Raw genomic sequence first — 27,375 nt, 5'->3', positions numbered from 1 at the left:
GACCAGATAAGTGGACACTGAGGTGAACTGAAAACTATCTGAAGGGCCAGGCCCAAGTCCAGACCCAGGCCAGTAACTAGTGGTGTACCTCAGTAGTCCGTATTGGGGAAGGGGGGGCGGGGGGGAGCAAGGCTGGGGTCACATCTTCTTTAATGACCTGGACAATGGGACTGAGTGTACCCTCAGCAAGTTTGTAGGAGATACAAAAGTAAGAGGAATAGTTAATAGAGCAGGCGGGTGCAGAATAGAGCAGAAGAACCTTGGTAGGCTGGAGAAACAGACAAACAGGAACCTTACGAAGTTCAGCAAAGGTAAGTGCAAAATTCTGCTCATGGGCAGGGATAATCCCAGGCAACAGTACACACCGGGAACTATCCAGGACTGGAAAGTAACTTTGCAGAGGAAGACTTCAGGTCCCACTGGGCAACAAGCTGTCCATGAGCCAGCAATGTGCCTTTGCAACAAAAAAGGCCAACAGGCTTCTGTGCTGCATTAGGAAGACCATTACCTGTAGGAAGAGGGAGGGGATCCTTCCCCTCTACTCAGTACTGGCAAGAATACCTCTGGAGCTCTAGGTCTAGTCCTAGGCTCCCCAGTGCAGAGACACATGGACATACTGGAGTGAGTCCAGTGAAGATCCAGAAAGTTGATTAAGGAACTGGAGCATCTGTCAGATGGGAGTCTAGAGAAGAGAAGGCTCATGGAGATCTTATCCATATGTATAAATACCTATAGGTGGAATAAAGAAGACAAGAGCTAGAGTCTTCTCTGTAGTTCCCAGTGGGTCTGCTCTAAATAGGCACAGGTTGCCCTTTGAGATGGGGGCTCTCCATCTGTGGAGATATTTGAAACCCAACGGAACAGAGTCATGTGCAACCTGCACTAGGTGATTCTGCTTTGAGCAGGGGTTTGGACAAGATTATCTCCAGAGCTCCCTTCCCATCTCAGCCATTCTGTGATCGTGTGTGAGTCTGTGAAATACGTGCAGTACACAAGCATGAAAGATTTTAGTAAGGTGCTTATTCAGCTCCAGGGAACCCAATCCCACCCTGGAAGTGAGGGTGGCCTCCAGAGGCCTTGCTGACCCCACCATTCCGGGAGTGCTAACAGAACCAGCCTTGTAGCAGACAAGTATGGGTGCATTTTTCCTCCTTATTTCTCTCCTGAACACTTTTTCTGACATCTTAATTTACTTCACAAATACTGCTGTCAGACAATACTTTGCAGTTAAGTCTGTAATAAAGCAACATAGTTGTCACGAGTGTTAAATGGAAAAAGAGCATTATAGAAATGTGACCTCACAAAGTCTGATATATGTCTCGGGAGCTAAGCATTTCCCACTTCTTCAACATTTTCTCTCTCGGTTTTCAAGGGTTTGCTTCACTGTGTCGCTGAGCCCTTTAACATCTGCTGAATCAGTGAGTCTTGAATGCTTCAGCCCTAATTTTGGAGATGCATTTTAAACTCTGGAAAGGATTTGTGCTCCTGTTCCTGGCAAGAAACTCAAGATGTCAGGAAAAGGGGCTGAGGGAAGTGGTAATAAAATTCAGCATAGTTTAAAGACAAGTGACAAGCAAGTGGAAATGGCTTGCAATGGAGCTGGGAACTAATTCAACAGAGTGCTGTATTTCAGCAGTTTTATATAGCAGTGACATCATTAGAGTGTTTAACTTAATCACATTTGAATGAATAAACTATCAAGGTGCTGAAAAATAATTTTACCTAGAATATATAATCTTATACTAAATTCATAAGCTCACAACAAAATTTATGCCCAAAATTTAATTCCTTGCTATGGCGATATTAAAAAGGATATTTCCTTAGTCTTCCAATTTTGTCATCAGTACCTAAGTATAGCAGAAGCTAGAAACTGAAGGTTTAATAGGAAGGGAAAGGGATATGGGACAAGACTGCAGAAGCTCCCTCCAAATGCCATTTTTTTGTAACTAAAGAACACTATAATAAAAAAAATTAAAATAAAAAAGATTTTGTTTTTCAGAAGATGTACCATAGCATGGGTATTGCCATTTCTCTACCAGTAAGCTTCAACTGTTAGTACTACAGACAGCTCACCCATCTTATTTACTCTGTTCAGAAAAAGAAAATCCCAGTAACACAGCATTGGAAAAGATATTTACCACACAGGGTGGGTGCAAACCAACCTGAAAACAAATGGAGGTATTTTAGGCTCTGATAAAAAGCAAACAAAAGTAGGAATATTTTATTATTAGTTTAGCTTTTGCTTCTTAAGCCACCCCCAGGTAAAATAGTGGGGTGCAGTGCTGCAGAAACGTTTCCCATAACGTTTCCCATGTTTCTCAAACAGCACTGCAAAGCATTCTGTACCCAGCGCTTAATGGTTACATCTATGCTAGTCCTTCAGTTGCTTTTTTATTAAATAATTTAAAGTCCTTATTTTCTTCCTGCGGGGTTTTTTTTTTCCTTCTATTTCTTGTTCTATTTTTTCCCCATCTACTTTAATCTCTATTTTAATTAAATTTTATGTTTACACAGGTACTCTGTTTTCTGCACTGTGTCTGCATCTTCTCCTTCTTTTGAAATTCATGTCCTCTTATTTCTCTCTCTATTACTGGCTCTTGGCCTTACGTATCAAGGCTAGTAAAATTGCTTACGCACAGAATGAATTTTAACTTCACAACCAAAAAAACCCAACAAACTTCCATTTTCTTGGCTCCTTATATGATTCCCATGCACTTTCCTTCCCATCAACCACCAGTACGTGCTCCTGTCACATGCACTGCGTTTACACTTTCTTTCCACAAGGCTTAATGAATGGCCTTCTCCACTGGGTGCTAAGGTGAATCCAGACAGACTGGTAGCTCTCTGTGGAGCACAGCAACATGTCAAGCATAAAAACAAAGAAGAAAGGGAATCTTCTCTTTGGTTTCTTGCATGCTCCCTTCTTTGCCAAGCCCCATGTTTCTCTCAGAGCAGGCTCTCTTCCTCTTCCAACGATATTCTGGGCTGAATCTTGATCTTTCTGGTCTCTTTCATACGTGAGAGCAAGACCCAGGGATTTGCCCTTGTGTCCTTCCCTTAAACACCTGCTGACCTTGGCAGAAGTTATGACTAATGTCATTCTACAAGCAATACAAATCTTCTGCTACCAGCAGTTCTGGTATGGAAAGCACAGCATTTCTCATTCACTCTTACCAGAGACACCTTCCTATAACTTGTTTTGTTAAAAGCACCGTATAGGTGTCTAGATATCCTCCAGTACCAGCACATACAGGGTGTATGGCTTATCACTTGTCTCCAGTTATTTAAACAAATTTGCTTAGCTTTGTCAACAGAAAATATTCAGCCATAATTCATTCTGGATTTCTCATCAAGCAGATCCATTGTATCAACACAGCAAATAAAAGACCATAGGTGAACATACTTTATTTTAATCATGTAGCTGTGGTTGCAAGGTTACACCAGCTGTATGCTACTGTCCACACGCCTTTGCTTAAAGAAACCCTTTCTCATTTAAAGCCGTGATGTGCCACATAAAAGTGTAATATATAAAGTTACAATGGAAAGACTGGAGCACCTTAGGCAAAAATAGAACAAAGCTGTGAAAGATCTCACTCCCAGTTAAATAACAGTAACATGTCTAAAAACAGAACAGTAAAAAGTCATAATCGCCAGTTAAACTATCACTTCAGTGAACTTGAGCTGGATGGTCAGAACACACCAGGTATGAAAGGTCTATAGTCTTGGTATTGCTCCAGATGGTTTCAGCATTTGTCACTGCAAGCACAAGTGGAATGCAATGCAAGGCAAAAGGCTTTCAGGGAGAAAGGAAAGCTGAGTTCCACTTTAAAACAAATTTTGTTTTCCACTCTCATAACCAAGACACACACAACTCTCTGGATTTACATCCTTCCTACCATACTGTCACCCATGCAACACTTTTTACCGTATTCCTCACTTAACTGCATTCCTAATTTTTTCCACTGGTGGTAGCACTGCATTCAGACTTTGTGCCTGCTCTCAGCAATCACACAGTAAAAGCATGCAGGTGGATCCCCAGATACCATGAGGCTCTGTACAAACTCAGGCTTCTACTTCTTATGTCTGCCCAAGACAGCCAGCTAGAATCGTCCTTACCTGGGAGTAGATCCGAGTTTTGGTTTTGAGGCTGAACTACACTCAGCTGTCTCTGGCCACTTATGGTTCAACCAGCATCTTCAAAGCATTTAGGCACCTTATCTTTTATTTAGCAAGCAGAATATGGATTAATGTGTAAAATAAGCATAGTTTATTGCTCAATATTACCCTAAGCAAGGGTGAGAGCAAGTCATGAAGGCTTTCCAAATAACCAATATTAAAAATATTCATGATCTCAAGCAGAAGCATTTTTTTTTTTAAATCATGTATCTTATTCTTTCCATCCTTTTTTTTGACAAATTCATCTAAAGGCACTTACCTGCTCTAAGTAAAAGAGTCTGGCACCTATGTTAGCTACTATGTATCTTTTCAGAAATACCTTCACAGAGCTTATTGCATTGCTGGGGCATTTCAAAGGGATGCCTACAGTGGGCGTGCCCAGAAGTTGTGGCAGCAGATGTATTTGACAAATGCACCTACTATCTGATTATGTCATGCCAGACTCCCTCTGAATCTGAGGATCAGTCTCTCATATGTTTAGGTAAATCCAGTAAATCTTGCCTGCTGTATGAAGTTGGATGCTATGCCCATAGCTTTGCAGTCACTTAAAATCATTGCTAGACATGGCTGATTTGTGAGGAACAATACTACACTGCAAGTATCTTAGGCAGAACTGAGATTTCCCATCAGCACTATAAAAGAAATAAACCCCAGCAGCCTACATAGTACATCTTTTGATCTCTGCATACATCGTCAAGCTTTTCACTAATGCTAAATAAACAGTGAATCAGCAAGGATCCTTTTAATTTATCTTCAAAGTTCCTATAAATGGCACACATCTATTGAATAATTAGGTGTCTAGAAAATAAGGATGTACAATTACAGTTTGTATCATATGGGCCACATATGTGCTGTCTTACATTTTAATAACCACTATTGTATTAAAATTATGGAACTGATAAATATGCTTCTGGAATTCTAGATAAAATATTTGAGGGCAAAAAAATCCCAGACAAACAAGGAAAAAAAGTGATCAAGAAAATCCCCAGATTCTGCTAATTATCCTAGACTAAGGATTGGAAAGATTTTGCATTTCCTTGCCTTGGTGGGATTCCAGTATGAAGGAGACCAGTGAAAGGGATGAAGTAGCAAAATTCAAAACATTTTGAACTTACAATCACAGGCAAATGGAAACAATTTGAAGCAGTACTGGAAACTCATTCAGCAAAATATTCTAGTTCAGCAGTTTTATATGGCAGTGACATAAAAACATAACAGAAATACCATGCTAGCTCAAAAAGTTTCAAACACTGTACTAATATGTACTGCAAATAGGAAGACTCAAAGAAAAAAAAAAATAGGAAGGAGACAGTGAGTCATGAAAAGCCAGCTCATTATGCAAGTGAATAAATGCCAGTTAAAAAAATGTAAAGGAAAATGTTCTAAGAAATGAAAGAATTAAAAAGACACTGATTTAACTTTATATGTTACTTACAGACTTCTGACAGAGTATAACCTTCAGTGATATTCGTTTATTGTAAACAGACTTCTGTGAAACATCTTATTGTGCTTCAGCATTTAGGACTATAAGCAATGCTGCTACCCTCACATCACAGCTGATGTTTGTGTGCATCTGCTATAGGCATTTTTTGTTTTCTTCTCATCTGATTCTCTTTTAAAAATAGAGCAGAAGCACAAAGCTTTCCTCCAATCAGTGGCTCACCAATTCTTAGTCCATATTTTTTTCCAAAAATTTTAACCAATTTCAAGTTGCAGGAAAATCAGATGTAGACTGCACATGTGTTTTGTTTTATCTTAAAGCTAGCACTGTTCTTTGGAGCAAAATCTTCTGTGTGGTGAACTACATCATAACTAATCACTAGAATTACTTCTTAAGAAACCATTAAATTGCTTATTTGCTCTATTTAAAGAAATCGACTGTTATCTCATGCTCTTCGGAAGTCTCCACAGTTCCTCAAGATTCTATGAGCCATTTAACCAGTACTACAATTTTTGCAAGAGTCTTGAGGCACTGTTGAGCACACACTGGTACAAAGGCTCCAAAAGGCACTTTTTGCACATCCTTCTGGTCTTTGCTGAGTGCAGGTGCCTCTCTCTGTACTGCTTTTTGGGAAGACCACTGAGCACCTTTTCCCCCATACATCCCATTATATGATAAGGCTCCAGGTGTGTGGTTCAGGTCTGCTAGCCTTACTAAACGGAAGCACTGCTGGTTTTGCCTTTTCCTTCACAATATGCGTTGAGAGGAAACAGGGAAGAGGTGTGGGACCGGACTCCTTTTCCTCCTGGGGACACAGACACACAGGATCTGGACAAGATACCCCACCACCCCAACCCAATGAAACCTCAGTTCGTCATCCTCCTTTCACTCCTATCAAGTCCTGAATAAAATGGCCCTTTTGCTTCCCAAAAGCAGCTGGTGACAGCAAGTACAGTTCTTCTGCACTGGCTTGCGCTACCTGTTCGCAGCTCCACGGAGAGGCACCTGTCAGCGCTGCTGGCAGCAAGGAGGTGACTCGGGCAGAAGACTCAGTATCCTTATGTAGAGTATATTCAGCAAGTCTTAGGAAGCCCAACTTGATGTTTTTCCTTCATCCAGAAGATGCAGGAAATTATACTTAAATTATACACTTGAATTAAGTACTGTGAACAGGAAAACATGTCAGGATGGGGGTGGCGTGGGAATTACTGAGGTTTCTGTGTGAGATCTCCTGAGATATTTTTTTTTAATAAAGGCAGTGTCTGAAAAGCCGAAGTGCAAGCAGTTCACAACCCACATCCCAACAATGAAACCAGGGAATCTATTCCCAGGGTAAGAGGGTTTTGGAAAAAAATGATCATTATGTCCTACTGCGAATTCATTAGTTATGTGTTTACAAAGGGACATCATACACACAGAAATTTCATTTTACAATCAAGCTTATGATTTAGTCTAGACAAAAGCAAACACTTCATTAGCACAGGCATTCCCATCTTAATGTATACATCCATAACATTACTCTTAACACTTTTGTGCTTTTTTTTCCCTCTAATATCATCTCCTTAGAAGGCATATTATTCCTTAAACAAACTAACACAAGTTCTCAAGTTATCTCAGGATAATTATTCAAAAGACAATGCAATATTTGATAATAAACATTAATAATCTGGTTTTTAACAAAGTAATTCATCATATAAACAAATGAATCAGTCAGACACTAAATAAATATCTTTATTGGTAAATACTAGCATTTTGCTATTATATCATGTAGGACCTGATCCTGCAAGCCCTCTGTATACATCTTTATCCCCACTGAATGATTGGTTTCATTTCTTGTTCTAATCTACTATTTTACTTTGAGCTGAGCAAATACTTTCTGGCCACTAAGTAATTGAAATAAGCACTGGAATACATCCCAACAGACAATGATTTCCTTAGATGTCTTTGTAAATATTTTTTTTCATGTTTATGAAATCATCACAAACATTTATCAACAGGAATTAAGTTTTTTATATTTACAGTCTGAGTTGCATCAGTCAGTTGAGATCAATCAAATAAGTTCTATGTTCCTTGTTCTTGGCTTTCTTGTTGAACAAAGCGTGACCTTTGCACTCAATTTGAAAAGCGTTTTCCAATAACTATTTCATAAGTAATACTGAATTACCTTCTCCAGACATTTGAGCTAATAATACTGGGCTAGAAAGGCAACAGCCTCTAGGAGAATAACAAGCCAGGACCTCTCCTTAGGGAAGGCAGACAAGAATGAATTACCTTCTATCTGTTCTAATCTACCACAATTACTACCTTCCCCAAGGCAATGGGGATGGCCTTTTTTAAAGCATACAAAATTGGCCAGCCCTTTAATTCTGAGTTTACTCACTCCTGTTCAGGGATGCCTTTTTCCTTGCATGCTAAATCCAGAACAGAGAACTGCAGGTAAGAGGCATTAACTGGCCTATGCACCCCTTGTGCCTCAGGAAATTTATCAGGATAGCTCCGTACAAATAGATGTGTCAGTGAATTCAGATGTCTTAGTTGGTTTTTGAAAGGAAACACAGGAGCTTGTTACAGCTGAAAAACTTACAAACTTAAATGCAGTAATTGTTTATTTCTTCTTGCCCAGGTCTATTTGAAATATAGTTTGAAATCAAGGGTGCTGAGGTTATTAGAAGTACCTGCTGTATTAACTTAAGTTTGGCTGAATTCTGATGGTTTCTTGGATGCCTTTGAGCTTTTACCACAGTATAACATGAAACGTTCCAAGCACGTGGCAAAAATTACAATTGTAACAAATTTCTGCCTGAACTGAAAAAAAGGAACATACTCTGAAATTACTCTTTCTATATATATATATATATATAGGGATATACACATGCGCACGTGCACACACGCGTGCGCGCGCACACACACACACACACATCCCTATATAAATACTTCTCTAAATTACAGAAATTGATTTTATTACTTCTTATGTTGGTATTTTAAATACTTTACTCTGTGAATCCACAATATGACAACTCCAGAGAGATAAATCTTAACACAGTCTTATAACCTTCACTAATATAAATATATTGGCAAGGAACTTTGACCAGCAATAGTAAATTTTGAAATTTAAATAACTATTCTACAATTATTTTAACTGAACAACAACCTACTACTGAGTACCAATATTCATGGAAAATGTGAAAAAAAAGATACAGCTTTAACTTCTAATACTCTGTATGAAATGCAGCTTTATGAAAGGAATGTAAAAGAAAATTATGTATTAGAGACTCAGTCTAAGAAGAGGAACAGCAACTTATACTATGTGTTTCAAAAAAAGAATACTGTATGCCTGCACTTTATCATAAACGACCATGTTAAGTCTTAGTTTCTTCTTGCCTGCAAATGAAGAACGTTGGTTCACACAACTTCTAAAGTGTGCATGAGTATCTGATTAAATCCTGTTCCTTGTGAAAATAAAGTTCATTTACACTTAGAGTGAACAACAATGAGGAGTTCATTATTATAATAAGACATTTAAGGACCTTGGTAGCCAGTACCAGTTGTATTTGCAAGTAGCTCCTCAGCTTTTCTGGGTGTTGTTTGTTTGGTTGTGGTTTTGGTGTGTGTCTTTTTTGGTTTTTTTTTTTTTTTTAGATTTTTTTTAAAAAATAAAGGTACAATCATAGTTATTCATTTACTTTAAAAATTCTAAAGATGAAGAAAAGTAGTGTTTATACATATAACTCCTCATATAAATTATAAAACTCAAGTTTATCTTACAGAGTTCCATCCCCAGAAGAAGCATAAAGCACTTTTGTGGTACCTTCACCAGTAAATATTTATATCACATGAAATCTGAGAAATGCAGCAAAGACGATACTGCATCCCAAAGCTGAAGGAGAACATTCTTCTCAGGCAGTCTCTTGTGATGCATGTGCTCCATGGGAACATATGATTTCTGTGACTTGACTGAATTTCAAACAAAGGAAACATGAAGGAATTCACCTCACCAGTTCAGTAGCTATAAGAAACATCAGTGAACAGCAGACTCATCCTGTTTGAGGTCAACAGTCTTTGGAAGACAATAGGAGGGAGTTTAAAACTATGACAACAAGATCAAATAATAATAACAATAATGAGGTAAACTCCCTTAAAAGGCCAAATAAGCTGAGATGTCAGGACACAGTTTGATTGTACTTGACACCCAAATGTTTCTGTAGCCAGAGTCCAGCAAGCTGCATGGTAGAGGCAAACGTACTTGCTTTGGACCCTAAGCACATTTTATATTGTTTCGGATCTAAATTGGGGTCACACTGAACTGGATGAAAAATATGGACAACTCCTACTTCTTGACTTCTGAAAGCCTTCAAGCCAGATGTTATCACTTTAGTAAAGAGGTCTACATCCTCTAGTCCCCAGCCTTGAATTGAGGTATCAAATCCACCAGCAGTAAGTAGATCACTTTTGTAAATACAGGTAATTCCAAATCCATACTCCCTCCAAAATCCAGTTTTTTTTGTGAAAACAAAACTACCCTCAGCTGGAGGGTTGTCTCCATATATTACTTTTGGATCATATTGGCTAAAGATGATAGGGTAGTAAACCTGTTCTCCCTGAATAGTGTTATCTCTGCATCGCTGGAGGAAGTCTGGTGTGAACACCAGATCAACATCACAGAACAGCAGCAAAGTGCCATTGTCAAACTGAGATGAGGCCATTTCAAGACCTAACCCTCTAGAAAACTTTCCTGCCATCGGAATCAGGGTCATATCTGCCTTAGGATACTTAACATTGTATTCTTTCATCAGCTTTATGTGTCTGCTGGAATCTTGGCCTGATTCGGAACTGAAGAGAATTATCGCCAACTTTACATTCTGACTGGGTATCAGACAAGTCTTCTCAAAGTTATCCATAAATCTTGAGAAAATGTCAAATCTTCCTGTGAGAGGGACAAGAATATGTATTTTCTTGTCACTGCGTCTCGCAATGTCTTTGGTGCCTTGGAATGATGAAGAAAAAATCTTTAAAGAATTTGAAAGGAAAGAGAAAGATTGAGTGTCAGTGTTGGTATCCTCCAGTAGGCTTCTTACATCCAGCTCCTTTGCTTCTTTGAAGAAAGGTTTGCTAAACAATTGCTGAAGGTAAGCGTGGCGTCTCACCGGAACCGTAACTTTCCTTCCTTTGTGCCTCTTGTACAAAAGCAGTAAATCCAGAATGTACTCCACTCCATGCAGAGGGTCCACCCTGCGGTAGCCATACAGTATTTCCTTGAAATCAATGAGCCTTCCTCTAGATCTAGAGTTCTCATTTATAATTTCCATGACTTGCATCACGGTGTCATCCAGTGCAGCCCTCAGGACGCTGCTCAGACTCTGCCGGGGTGGCTGGTTCTCCACCATTGAGTAAAGAAATTTTCCTGTCAGGAACTCCCACTCGATGACTTCATCCCTTTCACGTGGCTGGAAATGATTGAATGATGGCATCATTCCCAATTGCTGATCTTCCTTATTTACTTCACTGTTACTGAGCTTGCTCATCAGGGCACTTTCTCTATGGAGCTGGATGGTCCGATAGCGCAGTTCAGAAATTTTGCGACTCAGTATGTAACTGTGCAGCCTGTATTGGTAGGCTGGTCTTTTGTTTGGATGAAGTGTTATGGCTGTGTGAATCTTGCTGTTGTGAAGATCTTGAATGTAACCTTTGCGGTTGTGTTCATAGTTTTCATGAAACAATTGCTGCATCTAGAAAGAGAGATAGAAATGAAAAAAAAAAAAAAAAAAAGACAGTAAGTGGAAGTACTTCTACCCACAAAAGGACCTGCATTGGTATTGTTGGTCATTACCAATTCTAATACATCACGACTATTTTTAGGTAAAAACTTTAAAGTTTTCAGTAGGAATTATTCACACTGTTTTGGTCTCATTTTCAGTGCTGTCCAAATAAGTAAATATTGTCCTCTAACTAAACAGAAGGGCAGATATCTTGGGTTTTATCTTCACCTAACTGCAAAACTAAAGGAAACTCTTAACTGAAGGTCTGTAGGTAATGTTTCTGAGTTCCTAGGGGCAGGATGAATGCTGCTATGCATTAAACACTAAGTCTTCACCTACATCTAAACCCTTATTAACACAGATCCTTACTGAAAGTTCAACAGCACTGATGATGTTTTTAAAGAGGCTATTGGATTTATGTCTATGAAGTACAAAGATAGTTGTATTTTCTAGACACACACAAATGGATAGTGCTACTTATTAAAAAACTGAATGGATTTCATTTAAACAAAACTGTATTTTTCCCATGCGACAAAGAATCCAATGACAGAAATGTAACCACTGGAAGATGTGAGTTGGCAGCAATAATATGTCAATTAAGCTATAGGTCATGCTAGTATAACTCATCTTCAGTAATTTCCAATGTATTTCTGTGGCAAAAAAGACATTCTACTTCTGCCAAATTAGTACTGGTAATATTTTCTATTCAAGATGTAGTGAAGAGATACCTTTTAAGGCTGAAGCACAAGTCTAGGACTTAAAGTATCACCTGGCCTTTATACCTTTCTGTGCTAACAGCTAAACTATGAGCAAAGCATAAAACTTCTCTAACTTAGTTTCCTCCCTAAAAGAAAACTTCCCTCATTATTAATTTAATGTGATGAATATTTATTCTTAAATGAGAAGTGATAAGGAGTAAAATATTAACATCATAAATAATTTTAAGATCCACTGTTCTTTGCTATGCTAACACCTATTAACTCCAGAGAAACAGAATTATTTCCCATGAGTAGCAGATAAAGGAGAAAAGGCTGCTTTTTTTTCATCTGCAGACTGATCTGTTATTAATACATAGGGAAAATATGCTAGTTATATAGAAAATGGTTTTCAAGGAGGTGTAAGGTTGAGCACTAAACAGATTTTGAGATGGGTAATGAAGTTTTTCTTTTATACACTGAGGGAATCAAGAGGGGTGAGGTCTAATATGTAACAGAACATATTAGATATGCTCCACATATATAATACACAATGTCTCAGACTCCAAACGTAGGTCATCTTACTCCAGTTCCTTCTAGAACAGAAGTTTTGCTACTAGAAGTAATATTAAGCACAGGGCAACAGATGTACAATAACTCCTAGCAAAGCTAATATTCATGATGAATAGAACCCATTAGCATGTACAAAAAATACACAGTGTCATATTTAGAAAACCAGAATTTTAATCGAGAATTTGTAGAACCTCCCTCCTACTCCATTCAGACCCCAAATGACTCTGCTTGAGCATAGCTAACACTATTAGTCAGGTCTGCATTTTTGAGGCTACAGTCATATAGCATGGAGAAAAAAAGAACCTGATTCTGAGAACGATGTTAATCTATTTTAAATTTCCCTTTAATAAAACAGCTATGTCTGTTATATTAAAGCAAGAGTGAGTGTGAAAAACACATACATAGACACAAAATGACTCAAATACTCCTTATTCACAGAACTCCTACCTACAGCTGTTAGAGCACATTTGTTCTGTCTTGGGAAGTGGGTATGTTGCTTGTCGTACGAGACGAGATGAACCAGGGACACGATGGTTTGGGCAATTTCCTTGCTCATATAGTGAACAGGAACCAACACTATTAGTACTGAGTCAGTGTTTAACCAGCAATGCTGGCAAAATCAAAATATGTCTTCTCTGAGGGCAAGATTATCGATTCAATTAGGGAAAAGTGCCTGGTAAAGGGCTGGGTGAGGATATTTGGTCTTTGGAAGGATAATTTTCCCTTCTCTCTCTTCAATTTACATTTTGAATAATGAAAAAGATCAGCCAACGAGGTGAGATTCCCATCTCTCTGGTTATAAGCCATACTCCCTTCCTGGCCCCTTTTTATTTAAAGCTGTCCAATGTGTGCTCTGCAAGGTGACTGAGCTTTTGCATTCTCCACTTTTTCTGGAAAGGGTGGAATCCAGGATTTTCATATTTAGAATTTTACATTAAAATCCCCTTATAGGAAAATAAATAAAGAAAATATATAACATTGAAAATGAAAGGAAGAAAGGGGGACGCATTAGTTGCTGAATGGTGTTGAAATCCTTCCCCATAAATCCTGACACTCTTTCCTAAGTGTTCTAACCATGAAGGATCACTTGAATTTTTCTTCATCCACAATGAATAATTATATTTGAGAATAACTGAAACAACTATTTACTACCTTTACACATTTAACTTCTGATATCTGAATTTCCACAGTTTTATTTAAAGTAGTATAATGTATTTTATCCAAAAGATTTTTAACAGATGACAAACTATTGCTGTAAAAGTAAATGCAATCCTCCTGTTGTGCAAATTTTTCTGTAACCTTTGAGTTATTACAAGCTCAGCATCATAGCAGATTCATTAGCATCACCCATCTAACAGGAATATTTGATTAATATAAATACCACGTTTTTATTACATTCCAATTTCAGATGCCTTGGTTTATTAGATATGCTCCATGGAAATCATAGCAAGAGGATGTACTCCATTATACTAATGATTTTGCTTTTGATAATCAACAACAGATTAACAACAGCAATGAAAAAAATATTGAATCAATTCAGTAATACAATACTATCACACATATAAAAAACCCATACTCATCCATTTTAAATTATGATACTGAACACTTCCAATAGATCTCAATACAGAGAAAACAGTTCAGAACAAAGATGACACCCAAATCATAAATTCTTCCTGAAGATAGCAGGTTTTAATCTTGGTGCCACAATACTGCAGGTCAAAAATGTCTTTTTACAACTCAAATTTTTAACATCTAGATGAAAGCAATTAAATGAAATTCTAACTTTGCTTTGAAATTTCCAAGCAAGGTGGTCAAGCCTAGGAGCCAAAAGGAAAGATGATTAAGCTTCCTGGAGAACTTATCTGTGTAAGGGCCTGAACTGGTCAGTGCAGTCATCAGTGATGTGGAAATGGAGGTGAAAGATTTACTGAATATAAACAAATTATTCAGCATGTTAAAAGTAAACCTTCCTGCAAAAGTTCTTATGACTTTGAATGGCAAAGTAATAAAATGGCAGATTAAATTCTGTGTAGATAAATGCAAAGCACATGCAAACAAGGCAATCCTAATTACATCTCAAGAATGTCAGACTGTGCAAGCTGTTAACACTCTGGAAGGACAACCTAGTTACACAGTAGGCAATTCTGTGTAAATGTCACATCAACGTTCAACACTGATGAGAGGAAAAGCAAATAGCATAAGAACAAGTCTAGGGTGAATCAGAAACATCATTATATGGTTGCGTCCATATTGCACCTGAATCTTGAAGGTTGTGTGGGCAACTGCCTTGTATTGTGATGTCCTACCTGAAATCGATAAGATATGAGTAGAAAGGTACTAGCAAAGGCCACCAGATGATCACACATGTGACTCATTAGATGACTAGATGACTAGGGTGAAAGGGAGTAATTCAAAGAAGTCCAACCTCAAGATCTGTAAAGTCAGCTGCAGCATCAGGGAAATGGATGGGAACAGTCACCAGTCTTTTCTCACATAAAGAACTATGACACACACAATTATGCTCTCAAGATTCAAAACCAGAAAAGGGAAAACGTAGCTCAACCACAGAACAAGCTGCTGATGGCAAAAATTTGCATGGCTTCGAAGAGTGAGCCAACAGCTTAGTGGGAGACTTCCATCACTGCTATGTAAACAAGAAGGTACACTTTCTCCACAACATTGCTGTACTGCAGGCTCCTGGAGCCCCAGCTGAAGCTGTGTCACAATATGTCTATTGTCTTACATCCCTGCTGCAGCTTCTACCGGTTACTGTAGAGAGAAGATATTTTGTCAAATCAACATTTAGTCTGACATCATACAACCACTTTATGTTCACTGAAAGCAGTGAATGGGAGAAGTTGTCTTCAATTTAATATAATACATGGAGGCACAAAATTTTATTTTTTCATATTGCATGACTATGGCTTTCCTGAAGAGTTTGCTATCTTCTGAAAAATACTTAGAGAACAACTAATGCTAGAGTTGGCATGGACTTTTGCTTGCCTCCTTTCACACTAGATGCAACTAGGAATTGGAAAGAAATGTGAATAATAATTTCATGTTCTAAGGAACTCAGAAAGGCAAGCCAGAATAAAAAAAATAAGAGACAAATTAAAATAAAGGCAATGCTTTATCATCGTGGCAGAGAAATACAATAGCTAACACATAAGCACAATGTAATCTGCATTGCAAGATCTCAAATCATTGTAATCCCTGTGATTTACTGATGTAATAAAAAAGGAAAGTTCTTATTATGGATACACAAAAGCCCAAAACAACCTACTTAATTACTGCTAGACTATCACATATTAAAAGACTGAATGCAAATGGTGCTTTTTAAATTAACACATTTTTTCTTTGAGTATTGTTTAAGAACAATTTCTTTCATTTAACAGAGAGGACACGGAACTTAATCCTCCAACCACTTTAGCTTTTCCTAAATCTACAGTAGTACTAAACTGTTGACCATTTTATCTAAATTGGACTTTGAATAAGTTTAGAAATAAGATGAATAGGAATTATTCTTGGTCTTTCCTCACCCTGCTTTTTAGAGTTTAGCTCTCCTAAAGATGAAGATTTAGTCACAATTTCTAGTGACTTCAAGGGGCATTTAATTCATATGAAGAATACATGTACCATCTACTGTGTTTGAGAAGATACTGTTCGTCTGAACAGCAGCAAGCTGAGAGTACCTTAACTGAAGGACGAGCTTAAAAAAATTAAAAATTCCAGTAGCTACAAGCACATCAGGATGTTCTCAATAATGGGTACTATAAATACAATGCAACACTAAGCTGCGAGTAATCACAGGTTTCTGTACAACAAAAAAGATTTCAGCAAGTCATTTGGTTTGGTGGTATGAGAAAAAATGTCAGCCTGGAGAAGGTAAGGATTAAGACTGGAATTATGCAATGCATATGAACACTGAAGCAATAACTAGTTTAAATGAGGGACTGTCAGTTTGGAGGGAAGTCATTACAGAAACTTCTGAGGAACAATATATGTGGTGACACTGGCACAAAATCTGGAGCACTGCTCACAATAGAAAGTAGAGGACTTAGTGAAGAGACAAGAGGAGAAGACACCCCACAAGAAGAGCCAGAGAACTTGGAGAAGTGACACTGCAGAAATTCAGTTGTTTTAGTAATACAACACACATAATCCTACACCTGTAGTTTTAAGATTAAGGGTGATTAAGTATCTTGGGAAAGTTGACTCTTTAAACTGGAAACAACTGTCAAGTAATAATAATAATGATAATAATGATAATGGTGGTGATGATGATGATGATGATGAGAATAGTAATAATAGTAATAATAATAGTAGTAGTAGTAGTAGTAGTAATAATAATACAGTAAGGTGACATGGTGACACTAAGAAATATCAGTGGGAATCCACAGAAAAGGGAAACAAGATTTTGTGTTGCATCAGTCAGAATATTTCTGAAAGACACAGCAGACAATTTCATATTATTTTGAACCTGTATCTTTATCAAATGTGTTGGACCAAATCAATGTAAAAGAGATTTGCCAGGACCAGAAACTGTCCTATGAGAAGTTAATTTATTTGGCTGGTTTAACCTTGGAAAACGTAAGATAAGAATCATATTGTATTCAAATTCATTAAGTAAATTAGAAAAAGATAAATAAAGGAAACTAGCCTTTGGTTATATGTGGGTGGGAAATTTAAGAAAAATTTCTAGCTGTTGGAGGATGAAGGCTTTACATTAGATTTTCAATACAAGTAACGCTTACAGTTTGATCGGGTTATAAAAAATCTAGATTGCTTGTAAGTAGGGAAATCAATTATTTGAGAGATCCATTCAGTTTTTCCTAGTGATATAGTGTTTAGTTTTTAGTAAGAATTAATTAAATATTATTAATTGGCAGCAGTCAACTTTCCTACAAACAGACATCACATTGAAAATACCTAACATTCCCTTTCTATTCATAGTCCTCCACCAAGAGTAGTTCTAAATGTTTCCTCGTAGTGTAATGACCAACAAACCAGTTTTGTATCTCTAAAAATGATGACTGGTAATATAATAGCTTTATAACAACCATTTGTTTGTAGTTCTTAATGCATCTGAGTAACAATGCTGTGAGGCATTTTGCCACAAAAACAGAACAAGGATTCATGTTTCACTATTCAAATGATTGTAAGAGATTAAAACCTACTGCTATTTGCATATTATGCCCATCACTTTAGCATGCGATGCACCCAGAAATGACAGGGAAAACTGAAGTGTAACTATATGAGTGACAGTAAAACACCATGTATACAAGAGTTATATCTTGCTGCATATTGAAAGGCAAATCAGCCACAGAAACAAGAACTGAACAGTATTCCATTTCATACATTATTAACAGACACCTTAAAAAAGCACCAGAATCAACAGCCTTCCTGCTGACACCTTTCCCAGGACGAATGAAATCTGATGTATTGATTCCAGCTCTGGTACGGAGGGGTTAGTAAGTAAAAAAATTAACAAGTGCATACTAAAAATTCAATTAATAGTTTCTTCAGCAGAAAGGGATCTAAGTTATTATTTGGAGATTAGCTAGTTAAGATATGTCATGATCAGAATAAAAAAGAGCTAAATTTTTTAGACTTTTTTAGAAGTAGAACTGTGCATTAATTATTTATAATGCTTCTCCTGACCCTTACCTTAATGAGATTAAATAAAGGTTAACAGCAAATTCCTCCCCAACTCCCCCCCCCCCCCCCCAACTCCTTTCTCACATTAGAGAAATAATGAGAAATTATTAACTTAAGAAATAAAAACTTTTATCACATATAGCCATTGGACTACAACTAGCTCAGCATGCTGTAAGCCAAGTGATATCAAGAAAACCTACAATAAAGTGCTCAGGAAAGAGTGCTACTCTGTTAATGTTGGTAGAAGTTTTTGACATCTCATGTCTTAATTGCTTTAAACTAAAATCCCCCACTCCAAATCCCAAAGTCTTCCTGCAATTTGGACAGACAATACAAGAAGGACATACAGTCATGCTGTTTTGGTTATAATTCTAGCTACTGTCCTGCTATAGGGTTACTTCACCAAGCACACAATGTAATAAAATCCAACAAATCTGTACAGGCAAAACAAGCACATGATAGAAAAAGCATGGTAAGTACTTTTTTTATAGGCTAAATTTAGTAATTTAGCCTATAAATAGACAAATTAAACAGCACTGACATGCAAGTACAGAAGCAATGCTTCAAGAAAACAGCAAAATGTTTGAAATTCCCCTCTGCACTAGGTGGACAATTGTGGAAAAGGCTGCATTTCAGAAATTAACAGGTTTAAGGAAACTAGGTGGTCACCCTTTCAGCTTGCTCAGGTTTGGTCTGCCTGGTGTCACTGCCCCCTTCTTTGGTGCAAACCAGCCTTCAGAGTAGTAGCATCATGGGTGATGGGTAAGAGGTAATGGTGCAACAGTGAGAATGAACAACCAGCTCCCCCCCTCACTGCCAATCTCCTTTCCATTGTCATGCAAAAGCAAAAAAGCTAGCTCAGAGGTTTTGAAAATGCTGAAGATGTTAGTCACTCCCAGTTCTGGGTGAAAAAGGAGAAGTGATCATGGAGAAGCTAAAACCAATTTTTCTATCTTAGCTCAAGCTTTTAATTTAGTGATCTTCAGACTTGTGTTTGCTCCTACATCCTCACATCACAGAGAGAGCTCAGGAGGGGAAAGCACATTCACATTCTCATGGAGTTACACAGTGAGACACTGGCAAGTGCACTGGGACAAGCTACATGTTTGCAACGTGAGTCCTGGGAGCTGAACATGCCCTCCTCAGCCCTGACTGAACATACTCATGGTCCAGCTGGTAAATCCATTTGCAGCTTTGCTATTCATTTGCCTCATTACTGGTGATTTATCATGGTAGTATGGCCCACTATTGCATCTACGTGACACCTCTAAGCATGCACGTACTTTATATCCTTCTGAAGATCTTGGCGGGACATGCACTTCCTTAGGCAACAGGTCTGTGCTTAAAACTTTTCCAAATGATAGAACTGTTCTCAGGCTCCCTCCAGCCACATGAAGGAGCAATCCACCCTCCTGCAAGTCACATGCTCCTCGCCCACAGGGCCACACTCCCAAAGGGATCTCGCCCAGGTTCCAGCCCTTGCTGCTCCTGGTACACATGCCCTGCCCGCGGCAGCGGCCCTGCTAACGGGTGGCAGCTCTGCCTCAGGTGCTGCTTCTAGAAGCTGTCTGAGAAACAGGGATTCTGATTTTATTCCTGCAGTAAAGAAAGATGCCCAGTATTTTATAGCCAGTACCCTGCTGGAAGACTTAAGAGATGGCTGCCTTGGCTTCTGAGTAAACTGTTCCACCTCTGGGAGAAATGAGAGCTGATAGCTGTTCGCAACTTGTCAGTGAGCTCTAAAAATACATCCAGATCTGGAAGAACTGTATCAAAGGTGTTTTCTTGTCTGAGTTTGCGGACAGTTAATGTTTACTCCTAACCAATTCTTTTTGATTGTACTTTTCCTAAAAACAAGACATTCTTTCAGTAGCATTGTATATAGCTCAGACAATTTGAAGCTGTATAACATCTTACAGTAGTATCTATATAAATAATTCAGAAAATACAATTCCTTACATTCTGAAATTCTGTCTTCAGACTGTAAAGGTTATATTGATTGTTCCAGGATCAAGAAGTAGTACAGTAAAAAGCTGTCATGCCGAGCCCTTAAATAATTTGCTGTGATCAAGGTGAAGATAATAAATTTTCCTTTCAAATATCAAGACCTAGATTTCAATGACTTCTCTTTGAGATATACACTATGACACAGGTGCTGAGTTGATTAATAAGTAGTATTTCACAGACTTTAAGATATATTTCATAACTTTCATTCAGCATTTTAGAAACAATAAATATGAACCCTTTCAGCATTTGCATCAAAACATTAAAATATTTCAGCATTAAAATAGCATGCTTAATTTCATTATGATGGTGTACTAGTCACCTATAATCTGCATCAACTACAATCTACGAGAAACACTAGCTTTTTAATGTACTTGCATTAGTATTTACAGAATTCGCATTATATGTTTTAAAAAGCACTACAAAATTTGATCACAAAAGAAATCCATAATCACTTAAAGGAAAAGAAAAATACATCTCCAGTGTAAGTCACTAAATCTTCCCAAAGGTTCACAAAAAACACTTCATCATAGCATTTAAAATATATTTCTACCTATAAAGCATACATTTTTTAATATGCCATTGAGAAAAATGTTGAATTGTTAACTTCAAGGAGCAAAAGAAAAGGAAAGCTAATCTTATCCTTAACTGTAGACCATGTAATGAAGGTATTTTATAACCGTCACTGATTAATAAAATTAAAAAACAAGTTTTTATTTTAGCGAAAATAATAAAGTTTTATTGCAACTATGTTATTATTTATTAAAATAAGTTCAAGTTACAACAAATCTATTACATAATACATGTATTTTGAAGTGTTTAAATATTTTTACTTCTTGATCTTATACTGTCCCTTTCTCACCTTGTGACAGATTTGGCCATTCACAGGCAATATTACTAATAATATCTGTTAAATTATTAGCCTCCAACACTAGCAACATAAAAACATGGAAAAAGTCTTTAAAGGTCACCTACTTAGTCAGTAATATCAAATTCTATCCTTTGGATTATGGAAAAAAGATGAAACGGTGATTTGATGACATTATCTTTTCTGAATTGTTTCATTGTGTCTTGGGAAAAGAGCTAGTATATTTGTTTAACGATAAACTTTACTAAAACATGGAGTTGTGCATCTGTGTATCTGATTAAAGAGCTGAACACTAATTACTCTTGTAAGTGCATTCATAGCACAAAAGCTGATTACACATATTAAAGTTATACAGAAGCTGGAAAGTTGATTCTTTTTGTGCTATATGGGTAATATCACATTTGGTCTAGCAACATATCCCACTTTACAGGATTAACCCAGGGGGAATTTTTGCTGAACAATTTCCCTTTTGTTAGACCGCAAAGGTCATGAGCAAGTCCATTATTTTCATGACCAGTTGGGTTTTTCAAGTTTTTGAATCTCTGATCCTGTATTTAATTACATAGAATTATGAAAACATTTTGTGGCTTGTGACATATGGTGTGGGTCCTCTGGACCTTTCTGCATTAAGCAACTGGTACGTGTTTGCCTATAATCATTGTCAGTAATCTATAATGAATGCATACTGTCCTTTCCATTCTCAGGTTTCCAGCAGTGCTGATGTATATATATTCAGCTTATTCCAACAGCTTTCCCTCCCGGAAAAAAAACCCAAACAAACAAACAAACAAAAAAAACCAACCAAAAAACCCCAAACCAAACCAAAACAACAGACTTGCACAGAAATCATCCAAATCTCAACAGTTAGCACGCTCAACATTTTTTAGACTGGATGTACTCAGCACAATAAGAGGGCTGAAGCTTTCTGTAGTATTACACCAAAGATCTGTTTGTTCTGACTGTATGAAGGTACATGGGACAGTATTTTGTAGATACTTGGCTACAGCTATTCCTAAAAGTGTAGCTGCAATGCATCCTTTCTGTTCCTCACTTGTAGAGATCAACCTCCCCATGTGATGTGTCTAACAGCCCTCATCTATCCAGCCCTGTTTCAGGCTAATCAACTGTGGTGGGGCCCAGGGAATTAACACCCTGTACTGGGTCCAAAGCTGTGTCACATGCCATGACCTCCCTCACTCCTGTCATACAATCTGATACAAGGACAGAAGCTATGCACATCATCTGCATTTCTGTTACATTGCCTGACGTGGGGAAGTAATTCCCTTCACTCTCAACCCTGCCACGTGTAATGCACAGAATCTCTACTGCTGAATGGAGAAAGCAGAGATTTTCTTCTGTGCCTCAAATTTCAGTGCAATATGAAAATTTAATGTTTCCATAACCTTTATGCTTCAAGTACTCTGAGCAGGTAATCTTATTACAGTGGGAAAGAACAAGATCAAAGTCAAGAGATCGAGAGAAAGCAGCACCCCTGCATACCCCTGCCCTAGTAACAACACTAGTTATAAACAATATGAGGCTGCTTTCTCATGCAAAATCCCCATACAGTAGTGATATTTTACAAGGCATAATCCGCCTTACTGGGAAATTAGCATCTCTGCAGACTATAGCAGTCTGACACAAAGGGTTCCCTGGTATTTATGACTTCCCTTGGAAAATATGTTTAACTGAATAATCTGTATGCCTGTATCCCTACTTAACCTGTTATCCACTACAGAAAACCTACATCTTACATTGCTCTGCAGGAGCTCAAAAGGTCTTCCTTAACTGATTCAGTCATAAGTATCCTTATTTTTGAAGTGATTCAGCAATTCACATGTTGAAACATTGAGAAAAAGCCATTATCTTGTCTGATTAATCTAAAACAAAATATACTAAAAAATCAGGGCTACAAACCCTGAGATCTAAGTGCTGAGGTAAATTGCTTCAAAGTAGAAATGCTTCTCTGCCTCACTAGTTTGTCACATTTCTGGCTAAATGAAAAGTTCTAAGTGAAAGCAATTATTTAGGTTTAATATTCACAGTATATTTATCATTATAGCCTACACAAGGGAAATGCTCTGAGGTATTATGTATCAGTGCAGTCAATTATTGGGATACAAAAGATTTTTCCTCACCTTGTTTGATTGGGTGTTAGGAGTCTTTAATAAGTATTACCTTTTGATCTTAAAATTTGAGGCTAAAAGGAAAGGGAAAAAAAATTTTTCAAGCTGTTTTAATAGCTTTTTACCTTCAATTTTACCTACTGTTCTGCAGAATCTATTTTGATACAAAAGACAGCAATAATGAATCGCCCTGCAGTCCCCAAAGTCCACGGTTATTTGGAAGCAGGACTACACTTTCCGTAACTATTAAAAGAAACAACAGGAATGTATTTTTTGTGACTAACTATGTGAAGCATTTACCAAAAAATTTCTCCCTTTAAGCTTAACATCACAACTATTTATTTACAGCTATTAAATACAAACTGCCTTTGCACAGCAAGAGGAATTCTACCACAACATTCTGTCACCACCACCCCTCAAACTTTTCTTTTCTGCAAAAACATGACTTTTAGGAACTTGTTAAGTAATGTCAATCCTGTGCAACCTGATGCAATTTTGACCTTCAACCTTCAAGCTGATCCTGCTTGAAGAGCAAGGGACTGGGCCACATGACCTCCAAGGTCTCTTTAACTTAAATTATTCTGTGACCCTACAATTCTATTAATAAGTCTTCTGATATTATGAAACATAATTTGAAGAGGAATATGTGGCAGAAATTTCTACTGTACTATTGGTATTAGGGAATCTGCACCTGGAATTCTCCAAAAGTCTTTCAGAAAAATATAAGCTTTGGGAGACAAAACACTGACAATTCAGACTATTTTTAATTTGTTAATATGTCACCTATGTCATACAGCATATATTCAAAGGCAAACAAGTAACATGATTCAGAAGTTCTTGGAGTAATTCTGCCTTAAAAAAGATGCTACTGAGTTGGTTTGTTTATGCTTTTTACCCTTTATCTTACAGTTAACTTTTTCACCTATCTCTTTTCTTGGAGTATCCTTCTGTTCTGCAGATTGCTGGAAAGTATTTAGATGCAGCAAAAAATAATAATTCTCCTGTGCTTTGTTGACACACTTTCATTTAATCAGATACCTAAGGGGGTTTTTTTTCTGTTTTTCTTTCTTTGTTCTTTTCTTTTTTTCTTTCTCTCTTTTCTTTTTTCCTCCTCAGCCCCCCAGTCCAAGATTGAATATTTTATATAGACTTGGAATTATGCATCAGGAGCCCTATGAGACTAGTACCACAACATTCCTGAAGATGAAATGCATAGTTTCAAAAATATTTGTACACAGCCAGTTAAACAAAATGAAAACAATGGCTATTTCATCAGCTGAACCAATGCAACTAAAGACACTGGCTGGTATTTTCGTAGCATGCCACTGATGCCATGAAGAGTGATATATAACATATTGTGAAGAACATATTTCTTCTTTTGCTAACAAGACTGTATACATACCTACCAGATAAATGACAAATTGAAAATACTCAGCTTAATACTGAATACTCAATACTTACATCTTGGTCAAAGTAGAGCTATTAAAGTACTGCCCAAGAAGAAAAATCACTTAGCTGAAAAGCTCATAAAGGTGAGAATAGAAGTTAGTAAGAATGAGACATTTTAAAAAGTCAGAACAGAAAGTCAAAAGAGAATGCATCACAAGAGGACAAGGATGGGACATCATCCTATCCTAGAGGGTAGTAAGAACCAATACACTTACATGACTAAGCAAGAATTGGGAAGGTCGGATACACTGACTGGAATTTCTCATACAGGAAATGTAGCTTGCCCCATATAGAAGAATGCAGTGCACCAGCACATCACTTCCCCGCTACTAAAATGCTTCTGAATGGTAAAGACAGTAAGGCAGGGAAATGCACACAGGGCTTGCTGTGTCAGAAATCATATATTCTTTATGTCAAAAAGTGAATACTAATGGTGTGCTCCTAACACGACTGCAATGTTATGTCTTGCTTACACTCATCTCCTCCCACTGGGAAGTTAAACTGTACCAGGAATGCTCACACAGCTGGAATTTGGGGACTTAGCTATAGGGGATCATGAGAAATAAGCACTAGGTTCATTAAAAAGACAGCTTTTCTAATACTGAGGGGTTGCTAGGCAGAAGATCAAGCCCAAAGGGTCCTGGGACTGCTAGCCAGAGCAGTGCTGCCCCTGGCTGAAATGCCAGATTAAAATTTGCTATCCCCTGCAGAATGGAACCAAACAGAAGGCAGTTTGGTAAGTTTCTCAATACAGTGTTTGTTCAGATCTCTGATCTGAACAGATCTACAAAAGAAATGTAACAGAACGCTGCTTTTGCCTTTGCTATGGCTTGTCTGATTATTTCTAGAGGTATTTTCTTTTCAGTATAGACACTTCTGAAAAGAAGTGATTTCATATGTGAAAATATTCATAACTCATAACAGAAATCAGATTAGTAATTAAAAAAACCCCACTGAAATGGGAAAAAATGTTTACAAAGTCATTGAGGTCCTTGGGAAAAAAAATGAGATTGGCTGAAAAAAATCCTGTAGCTTTATCTGTATTTCAACACAATCCATAACTATGCATCTAAAATTTTATTTCTCTTGAGATACAGGCATGCAGCTTGTTTTCTTCTCTACTGTTCACCAGCTACAGTTTTCTCCTTTTTTTCTTAAGACATTATCATTCTACTGCAAATACACTTCAGAAAACTGCTGTTTTTACCCTTTAGAAAAAGCTTTTGAAGCCTTTAATTGTAAGAAGAAAATTCAATAAATGCTCTCATAACCAATTAAGTACAGATTTATATTCCAGCACTCTCAGATAATGTTGAAATGATGTATAACATCCATAACTTCCATTAAGTAACACCATGAATTCTGTGTCTAAATACTTCACCAATCAAACAAAACTGTCAGAATATATTACACATCTGTTCACGCTGATGCCTAAACACCTACAACAAAAGCAGTGTAAGAAAACACTTGGCCTCAAATATCTTTGTTTATTCACAGTTAGAATATTTCACAACAAATTAGTTTAAGTATTTCAATTCCCCAGTTCATTAGCCTCATTTGGATAGATTTTCCACACAAAATAAAGGGCAAGCATTATAAAGAAATATATGTAAACAAAAAACTTAAAAAGCTTAACATAGGAGAGACACAGTGATACTTAGTTATACATTTAAAGATGGAAAATAAGAATTAAGTCTGCAGCATCTATTTTAAATTACACTCAGGCACCATCAGATAAAAGCTTATGGCAATATTTTATGCAGTGCTGGTCTAAGGACTGAGGCAAAAATGTGACATAGAGGCAATACATGTTTTTAAAACTAACTAGTATAAAAGGACAACATAAACAAGCTTCTAGGGGAAGAAAACTTCTAGGGGAAAAGAGCTTAAAAGCTGCCTGGAAGCCTTTTGGATATCTTAGATAGCTGACTAGTTTTCTTGCTTCATGCTCAGGCCATAATGTTTGGATTTCTGTTTTCTGGTAATAAATGTGACATACCGACAAAATCTGAAGTATCAAGAGATAAAAGATGATGGAAATTGGGAAACTAAAAAGAAAAACAGATCAGGGCTAAGACTTACAAGGAAGTTATACTGTTAATATAGAAGCAGACAATCTCATAAAAATCAGTACTTGTATCAGAGCACCTACTTTCTGTTTAAAACTCTAAAGGCATTACATTTATTTGATTTGCTTTGAAGCCTCCATGTTTATTCCAATTGCGCTTGAAATCCAGCATCTTGCAAAAGCTGTTGGGTGGAGTAGGTATTCAGTTATGGACATGCTGGAGCAGAGGAACCCTGAAAGATAGTATCCAAGGGGGAAAAACAAACAAACAAACAAACTCCACCAAACCAAAAAAAAAAAAATGAAATTGAGCAGAAGCTACAATCCCTTCTATACAGGCTTGTCTGGGTATGAGACCGCGAATGTCATCCCACTTCATGTGATGTCAGTATATCTAGGCTTGACAGACAAATGACAGATGACACAAGCACTGAAGTGTGTTTAAGCACTCAGCCATGACTTACTTGATTTATATACATTTATATGGAAGTGGTTTGGGAGACTTAGAGCTATGACAAAGGGCTACCCAAAGCAGGAAATACTGCTGACTAGTAATGTTGA

At 37.3% G+C, this 27,375-nt stretch overlaps 1 protein-coding gene across 1 annotated transcript in view; it reads right to left on the bottom strand.

Annotated features, from left to right (window-relative positions):
* Nucleotides 1–8,573: 8,573 nt before the first annotated feature.
* The window catches only part of CHSY3 (chondroitin sulfate synthase 3), a 165,754-nt gene continuing 146,952 nt past the window's right edge, over nt 8,574–27,375 (bottom strand). The window contains exon 3 of the mRNA XM_056325766.1: nt 8,574–11,343. Coding sequence (XP_056181741.1) covers nt 9,778–11,343 — 1,566 coding nt within the window. The 3' untranslated portion in view covers nt 8,574–9,777. The remainder of the gene's footprint in view (nt 11,344–27,375) is intronic.

The sequence above is a fragment of the Falco biarmicus genome, chromosome Z (assembly GCF_023638135.1).
Source record: "Falco biarmicus isolate bFalBia1 chromosome Z, bFalBia1.pri, whole genome shotgun sequence".
Taxonomy (NCBI): Eukaryota; Metazoa; Chordata; class Aves; order Falconiformes; family Falconidae; genus Falco; species Falco biarmicus.
Note: the sequence above shows the minus strand (reverse complement) of the source record. Positions and strands in the feature narration are given on the sequence as shown.